The sequence below is a fragment of the Eucyclogobius newberryi genome, unplaced genomic scaffold (assembly GCF_026437365.1).
Source record: "Eucyclogobius newberryi isolate DKJ021-1_F unplaced genomic scaffold, fEucNew1.0.hap1 SCAF_1, whole genome shotgun sequence".
Classification (NCBI taxonomy): domain Eukaryota; kingdom Metazoa; phylum Chordata; class Actinopteri; order Gobiiformes; family Gobiidae; genus Eucyclogobius; species Eucyclogobius newberryi.
In genome coordinates this window covers 37,735,769-37,757,851 of record NW_027315723.1, presented here as the reverse complement: position 1 = coordinate 37,757,851, position 22,083 = coordinate 37,735,769, and the positions used below count along the sequence as shown (strand labels likewise).

Below are 22,083 nucleotides of genomic sequence, written 5' to 3'. Positions count from 1 at the left end.
ATTTCAGGAGTTGAAGTTTGTTATTTCTGCATAATAAAGTTCTACTAGCAGTGAGTCACAGATTGCACATTCATACTTCATGCTACGTTGGTGAATAATTCTGTGTCTAAATACAACTCAGTTGGCTCCGTTGGAAGTTTCTTATAGTACAAACCAATGACGCACAAAAAGATACAAACTCTCCTTTTGAAATTATGCAGTTTTTCAAATATGCATAAGCAATAAATGTCAACTTTAATATCTGTCCCATTTCCCCCCCCCATTTTACATAATAATCTTTGAACGCCGCTAAATGACTATGCCCAATCCAGTGGTGGGGTGTCCCGCTGCTAAATGGACCATGGAGTATTCATTTAGTCACAGTGTGCTCGGAAAATGCACTGACATCATTCGACGCAGCAGCCGGGGGTGTCAGACCACTCACATTTAAACTCTGCAGCAGACGACCATCAAAAGACCATCTCCGCTTTGTATCAGGATGATTAGAGCAACAAATGTGGTCAGTAGTGGATGAAGTGTAATATTTAACCCTCGAGGCAACTCCACTTTCGTCCAGATTCTTTCTCTGCTCAGTGGAGTCGGCAGGTTAATCACGAACACCGGTTTAGAACGCATTTTTTGAGTAGAGTTGTCAAAGAAATCCAACACAGATAGTTTCCCAATCAATACTAAATGTATTAGTATATATAGCATTGAAATTATTCATTACAACATGTGAACATATATTAATTCTGGAAAAACAAAAAAATATTTTCGATATGTTAAAACAAGTTGGTGTAATCCCTCAAGTATAATGCAAATAGTCTTGACAATTACATTCTATTGTCGTTTGTCTGTGTTTTTATTATCACTGTAGTATCTCAAAATGTGAATTGAGCCTTTTCCTTAAAAAAATTAAAAAATCGAGTTTGAAATGACGAGTTATAACTACTCTATAAGTTAATATGACGGCAGAAAGGCAGCACCGATTGGAAGAACCCACATCAAGTTTTCTTAGTAATGTTCTAATCCAGACCAAAAGTCACCAAAATGTAGTAATAACATCAAAATAGATCAGTTTAATGGATTTCCTTCTTCAACTCATTTTCATTATCTTAACTGACAAAAATTACACAAAGATATCAAAAGTAGCAATGGGGAAAACCAAGCAAAACATGGTAAATAAATTAATACTTGCTAAATTGAGCACATTTAATTGAAGCCTGCATTGAATATAGTGGTTGTATATTTTGAAATACGTCATTAAATCCTCTTCTTGGACATAAAAGGCTTTTGTTTGCTTCGAGCTAAAACACGAGGACAGACTTTATAAATCCCAACACATTTGGTTGACCAGACAAACAGGTGCAGACGTTGGTATGTAGTCGTTAAAGTTTACAGTCCTTGGAAATCAACCGTGTTAATGTCTCCAGAATAATAAAGATCTGAGTGAATCATCTGGCAATGCTCTTGTCAGCATCACCTCCACGGATGAGCTCATTTAGAAACACAGGATTCAATGTTGTTGGAGGAAAAATGTACTGCATGTCCTTCCCTCTCTCTCATCCCCCATTTCACTCTGTACTTCACTGTCAATGAAGACTACGAGCAAAAACATCTTTATAAAAACATAAGATCCATTGACTTCCGATTAAAAACTGCAGAAATGGCTACGTGACATTTTGAACCCACTTGTGTGTCATCTGAATAATCACAGCGGGCGGGGATAGGGGTAGGTGAAGACAGATATTTTCTAAGCAGTCAAGTCTCAAATGCAAGACAATATAGTATAACTCAAACAATCAATATACATCTCCGTAAGTAAATGATGAGGAGAAAACACTGTGAAAAGCCCATGAAAGTCTATTTTGCATGGTATGTCCCCTTTAAAAGACAATAAATAATAATCTTTTAGAGTTCTGTTACAATATGTTAACAGATTTTCTACTTCTTGAGACTGTTCACTTTCAAAACAGACAAGAAAAAAGTAAATGGTCATAAAAAATTCACCTCCTTTCTGCACTATATTCAAAGTAAGATGCAATTCTAAAACCATCGTGCGCTGGGTTACATTTTGTGGAAGAATAAATTGTGGATGAGTACTGGAGAAAGATGTTGTAAGTCTCTATAAAAGTACTATTCTCATGCTCGTTTTCGGTAGATAGCCTTTCACACTGCAGAAAAAACACCAGATGCTGCAATCAGTCCCACATTGTAATCGCAGCCTAACCTTAAAGCGAGAACCTCATTGGACACAGCAGATGTTATGAATAAAAACATTCAGAGAGGCATGTTTTAGTTTGTATTTTGACTGTTTTAAAATGTGTGTTAAGGGAATGCAGTTGTTAGCAAAGAATTCCATACATCTACATGCTGTATATCATTTCAAGAATAATGGTAGTTCAGTGAGAAGTGGACATTGCATTGAAATGTAGATAATAATGTGATTTTAAAGATAAACAACACTTGAATATTGAGTATATTGTTTGTAGTCAAAAATGATACCGTAAACTTTCAAATGAGGGTATAAATTGATTTATCTGCACTTTTGTAATTTATTTTGCAGACATTTCACATTTGTCTGATAAATAAACCTCAACTAATATGTTTAGACCCATGTCTTAACACATTTCTGTTGAACAGACACAGTATTGTAAGAATATTAGATTGGATTAGATATTCTGTCAATATCACCCACACCTACAACATAATGTTTTTTTAAATCATTCAGTTTGTCTGGAGTTATATATAAATTGTACTATTGTTGTACGGACTCAGTGGAGAATATTTTTCCACACCACTTGGCTAAATAGTGCTTATGCCACAACCATGTCAATTCATTTTAGTATTTCCAGTTAAGATTGTCTAAAAAAAACAATACTAACCCAATTCTAATTGTTATGATATTTTTAATGTTTCACTCAATTTTAATGTTCCAACCCAAGCTTTTCTCAACCAAAAAAAGAACTCTGGGTTCTGTGCATAACTCCGTCCATATACCAAAATGTGCAACAATAAGATACGATAAGTCAAAACATTAGCTACAAACTGGTCTTTTGTGTGTTACTTTATTGTCTAATCTCCCAATGGTTTTCTCTGAACAGTGCTAACATGAGCCGTGTGACTGACACTTCTCTGCATGTTGTCCACTGTCAGTGCCAGACTCCCTCCTCCGCTCCACAGCACAGCGCCGACCACTTAGGATTCAACCACGTCCATCAAACCAAGCGTCAATCAAAATGTCCGCCACGTTCTATTATTACACTCGTTAACTCTTTCTATGATTAAGACTGTCAATGGTGAAGCAGGTTTAACCCTTCGAGTGTTCCAGGTTTAATTGTGAAATCTATATGCGACCTAAAGCTTGTGACACGTGACCGGTTGAATGTAGTCAGGAGATTACATCAAATTAAGACATGGGGCGTAATACATTAAAAGGCATTAAGCAATCAGGACAAAAAAATGGAAGGATTGCCTATTTTTTTGGAGCTGCGGTTAAAATACATAAAAGTATTCACTTTTTCCACATTTTGTTATGTTACAGCCATATTCCTAAATTGATTAGATTGATTATTTGCCACAAAATTGTTCAAAAATACCTCATAATGACAACTTGAAAGAAGGTTCTTTGAATGATTTGCAAATTAAAAAAACAACAAGTTCTTTCCAGATGCACTGTACACTTGTAGCAGACACATTCTGACAGAGAATACTTTAAACTCTGTTCCAGTTCTGATTGGTCTACCTGGTGTTGTTTAAAGTCAAATGCACAACGTAAATGAGAGGTCTATGTTTGCCAGCAGTCTGGCTATGAATGATATCCATTATTATTAAATATTATAAACAAAGTTTTAATTGTGCTAATGTATATACTCTTGATAGACTCTTGGCTTCCGTTCGCACTATTCAGTGTTTTGTTCTGCAGTAGACTGAGAAGGGTCTGGTCAGTTCTCTGAGAAGAAGGACAAAGATCTGATCCCAGCGTACTCAGTGCATATAAACGATAATATAATACATCCATGATATAAACCAAGTGATGGTGATACTAACAACCAGTTTTACCAGGGGTTTTACCCAAATATTTTCATCCAGCCTACAAAACAGTTCTGATTTGTATTTATTAATTTATGATAGATATATAGCAGTTTAATTGCTAGAACTACTGCTAGAGTCCCACAGTCCTTTGCAGCAGCCTCCCCTCCCCCGCACTGCTCAGCGCTGCCGTGCTGCTGGAGCATCCTGTTCCGAGGGGTCAAAAGTGCCAACTTGCACAAAACTTTACAGCTCTGACTTGAGCAAAGGTTTATGAGTTGAGCGAGACGAGATGTGGTTTTAGGACAGTTTTGTGGACGTTAGATCTGTACTAAAAATGTTGCTAATGTGGAGCTAACAACAAGAAAACAAACTTCTGTGATGATGCTCTGAGAGGAAAACATCCAAACCAGTGCAAACCTGGACAGATCAGGAGCCAGAGGTCAAAAAACACAGACAGAGTGTAATAATAAAGTATGAACATGACAGTGAAGCTGCTGTGAGCTCTGACTGTGTCCACACTAGTGAGACTGAAGAGCTGGACACTGAATACAATCAGAATGCACTCATTTGATTCACTACATGAATAATCTATTCTCACTAAGTTTAAACTATAAAAATAGTGAGCTCATAACATGAGCTCACTATTTTTATTAAGTTTGAGCAGCAACAGGTTTGTGATATAAACATTTCATATCAGAAATCATATTACAAGGGTTAGGGTTAAGGTTGCAGAACTATTTGCTATAAGCTATTTATTTATTTTATTTTATTATGGTTTTATTTTTTACGTTATGTTTGGCCCATGACCCAGCCTGAACGGCAGGAAATTTGGCCCATGGCCCAAAATGAGTTAGACCATCCCTTATTTCATTTAAACATTAAACTTATGGGTCAACATTGGTCTAAGCCGCTAAAATATTCTCTTGAAGTGTAATAGTTCAACTTACAGCACACAGTCACAGACTATTCTCACACCATTCCAATTCTCATCTCCAAGTAACATACGCGCATCTCCCATTCTTATTATCCCTGTCCTTGTCCAATGAGCAAACCGGAAATGAGGCAGGCAAAAAAAGCGCACACAAATACACATGCACACAAACACACGTGCACACAAACACACATGCACACAAATACACATGCACACAAACACACGTGCACACAAACACACATGCACACAAATACACATGCACACGAACACACATGCACACAAACACACATGCACACAAATACACATGCACACAAATACACATGCACACAAATACACATGCACACAAACACACGTGCACACAAATACACATGCACACAAACACACATGCACACAAATACACATGCACACAAATACACATGCACACAAACACACGTGCACACAAATACACATGCACACGAACACACATGCACACAAATACACATGCACACAAATACACATGCACACGAACACACATGCGCACAAACACACATGCACACAAATACACATGCACACAAATACACATGCACACAAACACACATGCACACAAATACACATGCACAGAAATACACATGCACACAAACACACATGCACACAAATACACATGCACACAAATACACATGCACACAAATACACATGCACACAAACACACATGCACACAAACACACATGCACACAAACACACATGCACACAAACACACATGCACACAAATACACATGCACACGAACACACATGCACACAAACACACATGCACACAAACACACATGCACACAAACACACATGCACACAAACACACATGCACACAAACACACATGCACACAAATACACATGCACACAAACACACATGCACAGAAATACACATGCACACAAACGCACATGCACACATGCATACACATGCACAGAAATACACATGCACAGAAATACAAATGCACAGAAATACACATGCACACAAACACACATGCACAGAAATACACATGCACAGAAATACAAATGCACAGAAATACACATGCACACAAACACACATGCACACAAATACACATGCATACAAATACACATGCACACAAACACACATGCACACAAATACACATGCACAGAAATACACACGCACACAAACAGACATGCACACAAACACACCGGCACACAGACAGACATGCACACAAACACACATGCACACAAACACACAGGCACACAGGCCCAATGTCATTGCCTGTGCCCGATGACTGCACTCACTGGAGGGTAAACAGCTTTCAAATGGCCAATAACACTCACAAACGCAACAAGACTGAAAAACAAGCACGTACTAAAGTACAACACGACTCTGATGGAGTCAATTAGTGTTGAAGAAACAAGTTTTCAAGAATTGGGACACTCAAAAAAAGATATGTCACCCTAATTTGACCAATATGTCATCTTATCTTTTTAAATAGTTTATTTTGAAGCTGGGGTACCGGATTTTTTTTTAATACACTGTAAATTCTAACTAGTTCCTCGCTCTTACAAACATTGTTACTATTCAAATGCATTTATTTCCGGGCTTTAAAACTGTATTATTCACTTTCAGATGGGAAACTGGGCTGACCACCAAAGTCAGTCAGAGCGCTGCTTTCGGCTCTATACAAAGATAAAATACTTAAATACTTAATTTAAATAGGATCAACATTTCAGTGTTTACAGCTGGGTAGATAAAATAAAATACATTTTTCACGTCCTTCAAAATATCATGCTATTTCCGGCCTGTTTAAATGTTGCCCAGGCAACATACTGTTGTTGTGTCCCTAAGCAAGAAAGCTTGCTGCCCACTCTAGTCAAAAATAAGCTAGTTAGTGATTCTTCTATCTGAAAATAATTCAGCAAAGGAATTTGAGCCTTTGTCTTTATTTTGTAATAAACAGAAAGGCATTAAAAATTTTAAAATGGTCAATGTATTTTTTTTATTTAAAAATCATATTATTTAAGTAATAGGTAAAGATAATACTAATTTCTACATCCATTCAGAGCAAATATAACAATTATTGTGCATTTGAAAAGGAACAGAAGGACTTTAATGGCTCACATTTGTGCTTTATTCTGACTGTATACAAAGCCATTTCACAGCCTAAACACACAGGCCTGTCAAGCTGTTACAGGCTCTCATTTGGTGTGGCAGGTGGCCATTGGAACATCAAACACAAGAATTAGAAAGCTTTTAAAGGCAAAAACAGAGAATTTATGTACACACTAATGATTATAATCGGTGGACGTTTTTCTTCATAACTGCTTGACTGTTAAAGCTTGAAAAGAATAGATCAGCTACGCTAATTTTAGAGTCAGCCACTGCGATGATGGCTATGAAAATGCACTGAAAGACCACTTAAGTTGTACATATCCCAGGGTCCGCTGTTGTAGAGGGTTTAATGGACAGCTCACATATGGTTATTGTGTGCTGGTGTGAAGGCTTTTCAAAGCTATTTTTTATGTTTTATTTATAGGGCTGGAGGACATCACTGTTCACTGTCCACAGACTAAACAGTGAGTCCACTTTGGTCTTCTGCGTGTTACATTTGGTCCCTTTCGTTAATAAGAATACAACGATTAATTTGAATAGATTCATGCCAAGGTCCAATATTGGTCTTACTGCTTAATAGCCTTATTCAAAATCAGTGGCATGGTTCTAAAATTGAACTAAAGTTGTAGTTAAATTCAGTTATTACTTTCACTTTTGAAGAATTAGAACGAAAGTGTTTTCTCTGATTTACGGTAATTTGAAGCCCGCCCACTCACACACACCAAAAGATTGCTGCTTTCTTAATCAAAAGCCTTTAAGTCATTTTCTCATAGTCCATGTTATGATCAATGACGAACAAGATTCAAACAAATCATACAAAAAGATTTATATTTTTAAAAGCCTGGACACGAAACCTTTGAATCACAAACAAATCACTGTCATTGCCCACTACAGGAATGAAGATATGATTACAGTGACGACACTCAATCTGGCCAGAGCTGGTTAATCGACTGGCTGTGTGTGAGTGAGTGAGGAATTATACTGTGGATTTAAAAAGTAAGGGAGTGTCTACAGACGCCAAAACTGCCGTGTTATTTTGTGCCGCGGCTCCTGAAACTGCTGCGCTATTTGACCGCGCCGTTTTAGACCGCGCCGGGTTAAGGCTAGGGTTAGGGTTAGGGTTAGGGTTAGGGTTAGGGTTAGGGTTAAGGTTAAGGTTAAGGTTAAGGTTAGGGTTAGGGTTAGGGTTAGGGTTAGGGTTAGCCATGAGGCTATAATATAGCCGCCGCTCCTGAAACTGCTGGGCCATTTGACCGCGCCGCGGCTCTGCAGCCACGGCCAAAAAGTAAAGAAAGAAAGAAAGCATGTGAATCTCTTAATGTCAGCAAAAGTAAATTTCTCTTTTTGTGAAGCTTAATTCAGTAAATTTTAATTTCCATTACGTGTGTGTGTGTGTGTGTGTGTGTGCGCGCGCGTACGTACGTGTGTGGGTGTGTGGGTGTGTCTTTTACCCTGTCCGATTGTGTTTCTGTTTTGTCTCAATAATGTCCTAAATATTCCTCTTTACAGACAAAATGATTAAAAATAAACATTGTAAAAGTAAATTTAATAGATTTCCAAATATATCTTCCCAACATAGTGGTTTGAAAAGCAATTAAGTGTCCTACTTCAGACTTTTTGACGTACAATTATATGACGCACTTAGCTTCTTGCTTGGCATACGCACAAGCTCTTGTCTTGTCCCATTTTTCAACATGGTCAATTTTCCTAATGGCCAATCTGCATCAGAGAAACATTTTAATGTACAGTATAGGAGCCTTGTTGACATCCACCTAGAGCTAATGCAAATAAACCAATCAGGGAGAATTGGATGAGAACTCAAAATCTGCAACAACAATACCACTCACTACTACTATTACCACAATTTACTGCTATTGATTTTTTACTAACATTACTATTAAAACAAATACAGGTTTTAGCTTTTTCCATTGAATAGATTTCAAAGCATTCTTTTGCAGTGCCACCGATTGTTTTCAAGCATATGATAAATATACACAAACCATAACACGACTCTTCATTAAATACGTGATGTGACAAATGCCTTCAGTTGTGCGATGATGAAAAGACAGTACCTGTTTGAGGTCCAGCGTGATGGTCACGTAGTGGAACTCCATGCCGTTCTTTATGGAGGGACTTTGCCACCAGCGGTTTGTTCCATCAATGGCATATTCTATAGGATGTCTCTCTGTGTGGAAGAATACCATAAGAAACTGTTTAAACATAATTCCAAGAATTTAAGAAAGTTCTTTCATTTATATTGTACATTTGTTTATTTATTTTTTTTAAAGGACATGATGGTTAGGCTAGGTTAGGTTATGTTAGGTGTCTTTACAAATTACCCTAACTAAGCTTGTTTAAGAGAACAATAGCTGCTGGGATGCAGGGCCGGCCCAAGCCTTCAGGGGGCCCTAAGCGAAAAAAAATTTTGGGGGCCCCTCACCACGTCATCAGAATCAGTTTTATTGCCATTGTCAGTAAACAATTCACATATGGGAACTTTCTTCAACGCTAACAAAGCGCACCAAAACGCCTGGGCATCCGTTTTCCAGTTAGTTTATTCTCAGCACCTCACAAGCTCAAATATTGCTAACTTAAATCCCACAATGCAACTTGGTATTCCGCTGACATCACCTCTACTCCCTGAACAAATAACACACGTCCCAGATATGTTTTTGGGCGTATTTGTGGGGGTTAAGGATCTACAGCCACATTAGCAGTTTAAATTAATGAACAGGGGGGTCTGGGGGAGATTTTCAGACCTTTTTTGGGTCTTCTGGTGCATTTTAATGTGGTCCAGCCGGCTAAAATAAGAGTAAAATGTTGAGGTTGTAATGCTATAAAATGATGATGTGATGAAACTGTGCCAGGAGAAAATGACTAAAGCCAGTTATTAATACATTATGGTACTTAATTACTCAATACAATATTGGCTATGAAAAATAATTTTGATCAAATTGATTCATTTTAACTGAAAATGTAAAATTAATAGTTATCCTTACTAATTTATCTTTTACAGCTCCCAACTGTTCCTTCTTGCTAAAGTGACAAAACAAGTTATATTAAATTAAACAAATGGCATAAGCATTGCTTGATTAACAATTAACACTGATAAAACAGTGCAAACATGTTATTCCCAGAGAATGAACAGAACGAGAAGTGAAGGTCCAAACCTCGCTATAGTGAAGAGACTGCGTTTCTGCAGCTTTGCCACTTTTGTATGAAAATATATAGTATTATTCTATAACAGACGTAATCATAATATGTCTGGTTATTTTTCACTGACAATTAATTATAATTTATAACAAATAGTTTAATGATGCTTTTTAAATAAATTGAAATGTTTTATTGCTCTATTAAAAGTGAATTAGAATATAAATGTTTGTTCTGATCAGAACATCACACACTGGACTCCTGCATGAAACAATGCAGCGATGTGATTGGCTGATGGACCTTACGTGCATAAACCTTTACGTTCCTCTCATTCCACGTTAAGAAGTAAAACAGACATCACGAGTCACGATTGATCTCACACATGGTGATGTGAGAGAGAGGGACGCAAACTCAAACCCGCTCATCTCTAACTGAGGCTGCACAGGGGCCCGGGACAGGGGCCCGGGACAGGGGCCCGGGACAGGGGCCCGGGACAGGGGCCGCACACTGTTCACTCCAAAGTTTCACGTCAGAGGTTCTGGACGAGACGGCGCTCGTCCGGACCGGATCTCCGCCTCTTAGTGACCCGGGCCATAGACGCCCCTCACCGGCCTCACCTGCAGCTGACACTGCCGGGCTGGTGTAAATGTGAAGCTTATTATCTTTCATTCAGACATATTATGCACGGTGCAGAGCTCTCGTCGCCTCCAGCCTGATCGAACTAATGTGACAGAATCGTGTTGTTTCAAACAGCAGCATTAACCGTCTCTTTGTAAGAGAAGTTCAATACCTGGAGAGTGTTGCTGAGTTTGCAGTTTCTTTACATCGTCAAGAAGTTTCTTCTTTCGTTTTTCGGCATCGGGGGGATATATTCCTCTGGACATGAGGACCACGCAGGGACCACGTTGTGTTGTGTTTATGTTTTGCTCTCGTTCTGATCACGCACAATGAAGTTGACCAATCAGCGCAGGTTTGGTGTCTTGGTTGCCAGATTGTCATTACAAATAAATGCGGTTTGTGCGTTATGTTACCGCTGTGTGCGCTGCCGCGCCAGCAGCGCTACTACACTAGTGGCGCACGCTGCGCTTGCACTTCACATAAGACGGGTTGCCAGATTGGGAGCCCTATTAACGCCTCGGGGCCCTACGCGGCTGCTTAGTTCGCTTATAGGCTGGGCCGGCCCTGCTGGGATGAAACTGTCTCTTTATAAGGTCCTGGCTAGATTCACATCTATGCTGGACCATGAGTGTCACCCCGTGCAGGACACTCTGTCCGCTCTGGAGAGCAGCTTCAGTGAGAGACTGATCCACCCTCGCTGTGTGAAGGAGAGGTTTCATAGGTCTTTCCTTCCTGCTGCTGTCAGACTTTATAACAAACACTGTTAGTACTGAACACTCGCAATACTGACCTAACCTAATACTGATGTGCAATTCTGTCATATGTGCAATTACTGTGAAATTCATGTGCAATCCATGTGCCGTCGTGACACATATTCATGTGTAATTACTGTCGTGATCACATGCAATGGTATTTATGTATTTATGTATTAATTTATTTATTTATTTATTTTTATCTTTATTATTTTTTCCCCTCCATCCCTTGTTGGGTAATGGGAGATTTTGTCTATGGGAGTTTTTATTTATTTATAGGAGATCTTCTACTGAAAGTGTTTTTCAGACGTCCTATAAGTGATCTGTTCTTCTGTATCTACCTCTGTATCTACCTGCGTTGCATCAATGAAATTTCCCCATGTGGGACAATAAAGGAATATCTTATCTTATCTTATCTTATATCTTTTGGTCCTGCATTTTGGACCAGTCTTTGCCCCGATGGCAGGTCCTGAAACAGAGCGTTCAGGGCGTGTCTCCGGTCCTGCATTATACTGGAGTCTCTGCTGCTGCTGGTATATAAAGACTGCATACTTCGTTGTGACCGTCCGATCAGCTTATTTCACAATCTGAGAAAGTGCATATTGGTTCTTCACTGACACATTCCCAAACCAAGATGACATGCAGAAGTCCAAGATGGACTCAAAGAAAACGGAATAAAACAAAGACAAAAGAGTCTTGTCCGCCCCAAAGTTGCCAGTTTCATGAGGCAGTGCAGGCGGTGGTGTCCCTTCTTGCACATGGCCTCACAATTGGCATCAAAGTTAAGACCAGAGTCAATGATTGTGCCCAGGTACTTATACTTGGTCACCAGCTCCACAGTCTGACCATTGGCTGTGACCTGTGACTGTGAAGAGAGTGTGTCTGTGTGAAGTAACGATGAGATATGGACGTTTGAATGGCAGCTGTCGGTCAAGCGCCCACGGATCGGTGACAATTTTATCCAAAACCATGGCAACTATCAGTGTCTGAAAAGCTGTATTCCTTTGGCAAAATGTCCCATCTCCTTTCAAAATAATATGGAGGTTATAAAATGGTCATATATATTTTACATTTTCTGTTTTTCATTTAAATCTTTTCTTAAAGGATCACTATGTAACTTTTCACATGAGATATTATTGCTTTGTCCAGAATGTCTCATTGGATGGCATTAAACGTATCTCCTTGGAGACTGTATCGAGACTCTCAGGGGTAAAAAAAAGGGGAGGGACCAGAAGTAATAATTCAACGGCAAGGCCATAGCTTAGTCTTTTCTTATTTTTTAAAATAAATCCACTACACCTCAAACTGTGAATTAGGAGTCTGTCATGAGTAAAATGAGAGCTCTTTAATGTGTGAAAACAATATAAAAAGAAAATCCATCAAGGTGTCAGAAATTAAATCAGTCAGCTAATTAACCTCATTTAGTCATAGCAAATTAAGCCCGTCACTCAGCACAAGGCTCTCATTCATAAACACTGTAGTATGCTGTATTGTGGTGTTCACATGAATTCCTGTATTCATTTGGAGATGGAACAGATAAACAGGTAACTGGCATACAATTAGGGAATACTGCATGTTTTCTGTAGTTTAAGTTTTCATTAGAAAAGTACTTATTTGTTCACCCATGATGTGGGTTTTATTTAAAATACTATGGGTGAATTATGGCTGTACAATCATGGTTTTATATCCTATCTTCCTACAATAGAGAAGAACAAAATAGTTGACATTTTACAATAAAAAATATATAATCAATTAGATCCAACTACTGCTTATTATTTTTCCCCTTTTTTGCTGGTTGCTGGTTGTACAAATCGGATAACAAATTGGAGACAAATTAAATTCTATGTGAAAGGGTAGATAAAAAGTGGTATGAAGGAAATAACTCTTAATAACTTTGGCCATTTTCTATTATTTGCACACAAAAAAGCTTACATAGGAGCTGCCCAAACATGTGTATAGCTTTGAATGTCCTTTATATGCCTTCAATAAACTGACTAAGCACAGCCTAATGAAATGGGCCACTGGCTGACTCCACTATCTTCTGGTTAGTGCTCTCAGGCTTAAGTGGAGGATTAGAGCACACATTGATTGACTAAATGGCTACGTGTCTAGTTGACTTTTTGAGTTAAAACTTTCGACTGATGTCTTTATTGTGCCGATGTCATGTTACAATTGATTGGTCGGCTCAATCCGCAATTATCGTTTCTGACAAAGTGATTGGTTAACATCTGGCCAATTGAGCAGTAATTAGCTAAAGAGGCATGATTCATGAAGGGGATTGCTGGAGTTATCAGTCAAATGGAAGTAGAGAGAGAGGGAACACATCTAACAGAAAACTAGAGAACAGAAAACGTAGGCTTTATTTTGCAATGTATTACTTAAAAACAAGATGCTGGATTTTTGGAGCCGACAAAGATGATGATGTTGAGGGGCTTCGAAAATGCCTTCAACAATTAATCGGACAATGTTCATTTAGCGTGAACAACCACTTTTATGTGATTAATTAATAAGCACATCCCATGGTTTGCTTCATTCACACTTATTACCCCGATTAAAACAATGTCACATATTTACATATTTGTAACAATAACTCTGCAACAGCAAATCATGACAAAATCCAAAAGGGTTTTACTTGTTAAACGTACTTTAACATCTAAACTCCTCTCTCCAAACTATATGATTCTAAGGGGCCAGTTAAAGGAATAATAAGGCACGAAATCTGAGTCTTGTCAATCATTCCCTGTATCCTACTGCACACCTGCAGGCTCGTTCCCAGGATAGCAGCACGTTTCCCTGGCTGTGCATGCATGGTTGATATGCCGGTGTGTGTTTAGTGAGTTCCTTCAGTGAACAGTACACAAATGACGACAGAGAAAGACTGTGTTCGAGTTCAGAAGAGACGGAAATCTGCGGAGACGAGCGATGTGATGCGATCCTTCGCGCTCATAAACAAACGCAGGTGTAGCAGCGGGGCTGGTGCGTGTTTCCCCACGGGGGGTAAAAAAGGAACTAACAGTCAAATCGGTGAAAAATCCTCTATTTTTCCTATAAGCCTATTCCAAAACAACTTTGCAAATAGGTGACATTTGGCCAATGTCTCACAAGACTCCAAAATCCTCTGATTTAATCAGTCAAACGATTTATCAGTGTTGCCCTTGTGAGTGCTCGTTCACTTTCACAGACAATTAAGGTCAGCTCCAATCAAGTGCATAGTGTCATTATGTCCTTAGGTAAGGCACAGGGCCGCTCTGGTTACAATAGTAACTTACCACCACCGTGTATAGGAAGTGAATGGATAAATAGTGACTTTAAGCCCTGCTTAAAACTTATTATAATGTTGCCCTCTGCTGAGGGCACTGCTAATAGTAACATGACGCTGACAGCTAGATTTAAGCTCAAACACACATACATATATACAGTACATACATGTAATCAAATAGTATCCATAATACGTGTATGTTTAAGGAACAACATATCACTTTAAACAATATTCATTTATTCATTCATTTTCTACCGCTTTTTCCCGGGTAACTGGAGCCTATCCCAGTGACTTTGGACCTTAGGCGGGGTAGTTTAAACAATATTGAAGTATTCAATAATATTAGTAGTTGGTAGTGTACCGGTTGGTTTGGAACTCTGTTGGTTGCAGGTGCTGCACTGCGGGTTCGTCACTGGCTGTCCCGGGACGTGGTCCACCAGTTTACAGTGCATCTCGGGCCCTCTTGCACCGCATGTGGCGTTAGCTGTGATGTCTGCCATAGTGGCCAAGTTCAGGACGGCAGGAAACAGGCCTGAAAACAGAGAAGGTACATAGTAAGTACTATGGACTGGAGTGTTGCTAAATTGTTGTTGGTGTTTAATCTATAAAGCAGCTTTAATCTCCAACAAAAAGCTTTGGCCCTATTCTTAATATTCTTACTGTTCTTTCTATGAGTATGGTTCACTTAAGACAATGGACACACTTTTTGGACCATCCCAATCCGCTCAAAAGTGAAACTAAGTGGAAAACTATAGTTGCCCTTTAACATTCTTACTACTGACAAGAAATTTGGCATATCTGGAAAATGTAGTCAATGTTTTTTGGAAGGAAGTGGTAATAGATAAGTATAGCAGCATAATAAATTCAGCATATTCAATTATATTCCTTGAAAAGCATCTTTTTACTAGGGTATAATCATTACCATTGATTTGTGGTTCTACCACCACCACAAGTAAACACTACCATTGTCTTTGTAAAGTGAGTATTTGTAATTACTTGAATGGGAATGCAGGTGTTTAAGCCAGTCCAAGCCCAAGCACCATTTAACATCATTAGCCCTGTAGTTGGCTGTGGGTTGATCTACTTTATCTTTTAGTGAGGTTTTCCTGGACTGGGCACTACACTGTGTCATGGATTTTTTCATTTGCATTACGTTGTTATAGCATTTTCTCTCCATTTCCTGAATATTTGTCTGTGCAGCTGCCAAAGAACACACGGTTTAGAGAGAGCATAAATAACCAGAAGACACTATGAGTCCAGGCCAAACAAGGATAGATGACTAAGAAGTGTGGGTCTAATATCCACATCGGTTTTAATACAGGAAAACACTCACAAAACCCACTCAATGTTCCACCAGTGAATCTTGGTCATATGACACGTCATAGCCAATAAAGGGGGTGTAAGATACACTATGTAGCTTTTTGCTTCCTGCTTTGTCGTTCTGAAGATGTTAATACTTTGCCTGGAATATTCCTGGTATAAAGGCATTATTTATTTTTGCTTTACCATGTGGAACATTCTTGACAAAGGACCAACCTCTCTATGGAAACAAGCAGGAAATGTTACATATTGTAGAAGAAGCACAAGCACAAGCATATTTCGTACACAATATGCTAAATGGGGCTGTTATACAAACTTTACTTTTTCCAATACATTATGAATTTGTCTCTTCATGTAAAAAATATGCCATTTTGTATTATTCATGCCGCTTTAAGAGATGATTTAATCTCTGCTGCTGTTTCTCTGATAACTGCTCGTTCTTAATCCCACCTATTGATCCCATTCCCTTCTGCTCCAGTAAGAACCAATCAGGAAGCCCTAAAACCTAGTGCTTTTAATTACTTGTTTTTACCTTTTATTGTGACACAAAGATGAAAAAACTCATACCTGAACTGCACTTGAAAGGCACCCGCCCCCCTATTAATGATTCACCAATGAGGTAGCATTAAATGTATGTGCATGGGTGACGTGTCTTTCCAATAGACACAACCACAGGATTTGGCAGTCGTTTCCCACAATGCTTCTATCACATTTTTTGATGGTGTTGCTAATGGTAACTATGGACTGATAAAGGCTGTTTCAGAAATGTTTTGCAATACACAGTTGAGCTCTGTACTCCACAATAAAATGACATCAGTGACAATGAAAGCAATGAAAATCTGTACCAACAATGTTATAGAAGAGTGTCATTGGTGAAGAGGATTAATACAACGAGGTAGATCTAGATGTTATTTATCCTGCGAAACCATATTGACGACACAACTGGGATCACTACGGAATGTCTTTACTTGCACGACCTGGTCTGACCCGTTCACTTTACGCAACACGCCACGTACAATTCCCAAAATGTCTCATAAAGGCGCATTTTTTAAAATCCTCTGGGAACTATAACTGTCAACAACTTTTATGTACAGCTACTATCCATGCTCTGTGAACACATCAGACAAGCATCAGACAAATGAATAATTTTCGACAACTTTTACAGCTTCCAAGCGTGAACTCAGATGTGCCGCTCTCATAGTAAAACACCATTTGTCTCTGCCACAATGACAAGCTTATTGAATTCCTTGCAAGAATGCCTAAGATCCATATGGGTTCCATTTCCACACAAAGAAACATATGTAATGTGTTGAATCAGATGTTTAGCTTGAAGGCCATGTTACTTACATGATAATACAACAACGACATGTAAACAACAATCAGAGTAGTGAAAAGAACCCACTGCAGTAGTTCTGACAATGTTTTTCTTTTCCTATTCGTAGTATTATCTTAGTTTCAGGCAATATTAGACTGTTCTCCTCTCCTCATATTGAAATAAGTAGATCCTTCAGTGCTTTAGGAATCCATCTCCAGATCTTCATCCAGGATCATGGTCAGATGCATGCGTCTGTGCTTGATGTCGTAAGAAAATTGCATACAATAAATAAATAGATAAAAAATAATCTGCAGATATATTTTTCTCAAAATAAGAAATGTGAAGGCTTTTTTAAGATTGCCATATTTTTTTCACAATAGAACACTGTATTAGCTTGTAATAATAAGAAGAAAGCACCAAAGTGTGCATGCAATCACAATCGAAGATAAAGATCAGCCTTTCAAGTAAAATGGTCTTGGTCTAACAAATATTATGCATTATTTGTATTGCTATTGGCCTTTAAAATGCTTTTGACATTGGCAGCTTATGTTTTTGAAAAAATCCAAAACTTCCTGTCATCTCTGGCTTCATCTATTGGCTGTAGAGGGAATTACAATGGTGAAATAAACAAACCTAGCTTTCCTTCAATATGCTTATGCAACCACACAGTTGTAATGTTCCTGATTTGATGGTAGAAATTCTCAGAACAAGTCAAGTGGTGATGATTTACAGACTTGGAGCGTGACGAATGGCGTAGAAAAACTGGGAAATTCTGAATGGACTCTTTTTGAGGCCCAGAGGGAGAGGACTTTCCAACCTGGATTCATCAAACTGTCATGAATTAAGCTAAATACAGCTCTGGGTATGTTTTTGATGAGAAAACAATGTTATAACATCATTAAAAGCTCAAAAAGTTGAATCATATCTGTCCTTCAAGTCATTACAACTACACTTTTACAGTGTGTGAGTGAGCGGACAGGAAGAGCTGGAGAAATGCAGACTTCTTAAAGAGACAGTCTGTGTGTCCAGGAGCCCAGCTGTTTGTCCAGATGTGAGCAGTGATAGAGTGTGAAGAACATCTGAGGCGCCTAGTATCTCATAACATGTGGACAAGTTCTCACACAGATCAACATACAGGATTATACATATGACGGATTTAATTTAGAATTTGAAAAAGGAAAATCCATTCTTTTAACAGTGTTCCCAGAGTACATGACAACAGTAGCAGCTGCCGCTTCTGAGAATCAAACAATAAGAAGTCTTCATCAGTCAACTTTGGTCAGAAAATAGTCCAGTCTTTACTGTGTAACATAGTAAGTTGGATTCCGATGTGATTTGGGTTCAGATGCTTATGGAAATACAGACTCAATTTTGAAATATTCCTGATAATGGACAACAGCCAAGAATCATATAGTGGCATGAATTTTGGGTTTACCGTATTTTCTGGACTATAAGTCGCACCTTTTTTCATAGTTTTGGCCGGGGTGCGACTTATGTTTATATTTGTACTTATATACTTAGACTTATACTTACACTTATACTTATACTCCGAAGCAACTTATATGTGATATTATTTGTTATTTTCACACTTCCAACAGCATTTCATACTCCAGTGCAACTTTTATATGTTTTTTTCTTCTCTATTATGCATTTTTTGGGTGGTGCGACTTAAAGCCCGGAAAATACGGTAATAAGATGGTAATAAGAAGACTGTGTCATACCCGTCCTGACACAACCAGCCACATAGCCCTATATAATGTGACTGGAGTATTCTAGAGAAACAACGACATAATGTTGATGGGCAGTGTTTGAACTGGATGTGCTATCATTGATGGGGTGTATTAATAAACAGATGGAAATGTACAGCAAATAGACTACATTTAAACTTGTGTTGGTGGCTTTTGCATGCAATAGCCACATCAGAGTCTAGACAACTGTTGTTGTAAACATCACAGAAGTCTTCATGCCAAAAGGAAACTCAGGCCTTTCCATGATCTCAAACAGATGTAAACAAAAACCAGACTCCTCATTCAACCGAGAGCTGCAGAGGAAATGGACAAGAATGCAGTGGATTCAACATTAATGGTGCGATTGTGATGAATGTTTGTAGTTTATAATCTTCTCTTCTTTTCTTTCATGCCACAATCAATTATAGACAAACTTTATTTTATACTGCAAATTATATATCCTACCAAACTTATATCAAAATATAACACACTGTAAGGCAATAGTAACATATGATCCAAATGTAACACCACACTGTTTAACCCAGGTCACTAATAGGCGGACTCCAATCCGAACCTCGACACAAAACGTACATTTAACCGCGTACGCCCTTCATTCACGGACAACGAGCTGCAGCCTCCCCATGTTAGAGATGAGCAGGTTTAAGATATTGTTAAAAATTAACTGGGAGTTTGCGTTTTTGCTTTTGTTTCCTCTCTCTCTCCCTCTCGCTCCAAACAAGCAGGAATAGCAGAGCAGTCACAAGAAGGCGGACAGTGGGGACAGCACAGACATGTTCTCTGTATGTTAAGCAGCAAAACCATGTGTTTTATTACAATCTGACTCATTCACAAAGAAACCAATCTGATGAGGAAATTAATTAAAACGCGCCTTAAGGCAGCGGTGTGGATGAACTGTCACTGTCAGCCTTTTATGAGCCGGCCCAACTTGTCCTGCTATGAAATTATCCCTTCTAGGCCCGACCAAAACTCAAGAGCCTGCTGCCCATGCATCACTTTGTGTCAGATCGCAGCGCAATGTGAGAAAGCTTTAACAACGCGGGAGATCAGTCGAGATGTTTTAAGAAAGAAGCAACACTTAACTTTTCTGCTCTTTAGGGCAAAGGGTAGAGCGTAAGGCCAATCAGCCGATCACAGTGACGTTTTGTGTATGTATGTGTATAGATATCAATGGTTTTGGGCTCAAAACTGGGTCTGCCCCGGGTAAATGGGGACGTCTGGTCACCCTACACATACACATACACATAACTGGCCCCAGAATACCAAACTAAATTAATACACTACAAAGAAAATAAATGCATCCATGTACTCCTGTAATATAAAAGGGGTAAGTCTGTATCTGGTGCCAAAAACACACAAAAGGAAAAGAACAGAGATAACCAGGAGACAGAGGAGACAGGTTCAAATTTCAGGTTCTCTCAACAGCACCAACACAATGACTGTCTGCCTACAGGCCTACGCTCTCTCTGCCTCCTCTCTCCCTCCCGTTCTCCCTCTGCGCCGTCTCTCTCTCTCTCTGCTCTGATAACCATGGTACCTGTCTGTTCTGATGGCCTTTCTGTCCTGTATCTTCGCTCTGTTAAACATGCCTCTGAAAGGACCCACTGCCACACCGACCACACATTATAATAGTATCAATATGGATAACAAGTGAGAGATGGGCTGAGCATAAATTGTACAGTACCTCTTCTGTTTTTAGGGAACTAAAAGCTGTGGCAGAATCAGAAAAATGGTGGTGCTTATTTCAACAAGGCAGGAAGAAGAGTAAAAAGGAGAAGATTGTGATTGATATTAAGAGCACTGTATGTCTGGTATTCCTATCCTGAATGCACGTAGTAGTTTTGAGTAGTTTAAATGTATTCACGTAGATGCTTTAACTTACTACGTGTCATTTTGCTTAAAAGAAAGAAACTGTATATCAAAACAAGACAGAAATACACTGAATTAAGTCAAACATAAATGTTCCTTGATTCAAGCATTTTAACTTAAATATGCAGGGTTTTTTTGTGATTTGAAATTACAATTCATTTGGCAATATCAAATCAAATCAAATTTATTTTTGTAAGGCCCAAATTCACAACAACGGTTGCCTCTGAGGGCCAATATAATATAAGTCACCAGCATTGATGTTGCTGTCAGATTTGCTTAATCCAGAGAAATTTATTTACAATGTTGTAAACCCAATCAAGTGTTAGTGTTGTGTTGGACAATTGTCAAAACTTGAAAATGAATTAGCACAACAACATTGTTTGTACATCCAATCAGATATGAATCAACCTATTTTGTCTCAAAACGAGCAAAGCAGAGTAGGTATGAAAATGCCAGTTTATAGTTGATACATCTCTCCTGTATCAACTATAAAATAAAGGATGATGCAAATACTATAACCATAAAGCAGCAACACACAACCCAAGTGCACATCTAAGCTGGAGCCAGCCACATCTGACTTGATTTCCGTGACATCTGAAACGACAGGTGATCAGTTTGGTCACATAACACTTCCTTATTCTATTATTACCAAAACTTTATTTGCCATTTCCTTTGCTGTAGTCGGGGGAGAGCGCGGTGATGGATGTGTTATGGTGCCGTTTTGAGCCAGGATGTATGCTTGATGGAGGGAGAGGCGGGCGGGAGAAGACAGGATCATCTCTCTACCCATGCACCTCTCTTGTTTTCTCTCTATCTATCCCTTCATCGTGGAGAGAAAGAGTAAAAGCGCATTGGACGGTGCCAGGTGCGTGATGGATAGTAGGGCTTCCCATAGAAAGATAGAGTGATTTTTAAAAGGGTCATGGCCTGTAGTTGAATGAGCGATGAGACAGTGATAATCCTCTGTACTTAAACACAAGACCTGGAGTTAGCATTTGAAGCTAAGGGTGACACTTGGAGACACTAAAAC

The 22,083-nt window shown here is 38.8% G+C and overlaps 1 protein-coding gene across 4 annotated transcripts in view; it reads right to left on the bottom strand.

Moving 5' to 3' along the window:
- lama2 (laminin, alpha 2) overlaps positions 1-22,083 on the bottom strand; it is a 230,871-nt gene that overhangs the window by 176,851 nt on the left and 31,937 nt on the right. For all 4 annotated transcript variants that reach the window (XM_072445577.1, XM_072445583.1, XM_072445592.1 and 1 more), the window contains exons 2-3: positions 15,166-15,336; positions 9,098-9,210 (exon numbers count right to left, since the gene is read on the bottom strand). In XM_072445577.1, coding sequence (XP_072301678.1) covers positions 9,098-9,210; positions 15,166-15,336 — 284 coding nt within the window. The remainder of the gene's footprint in view (positions 1-9,097; positions 9,211-15,165; positions 15,337-22,083) is intronic.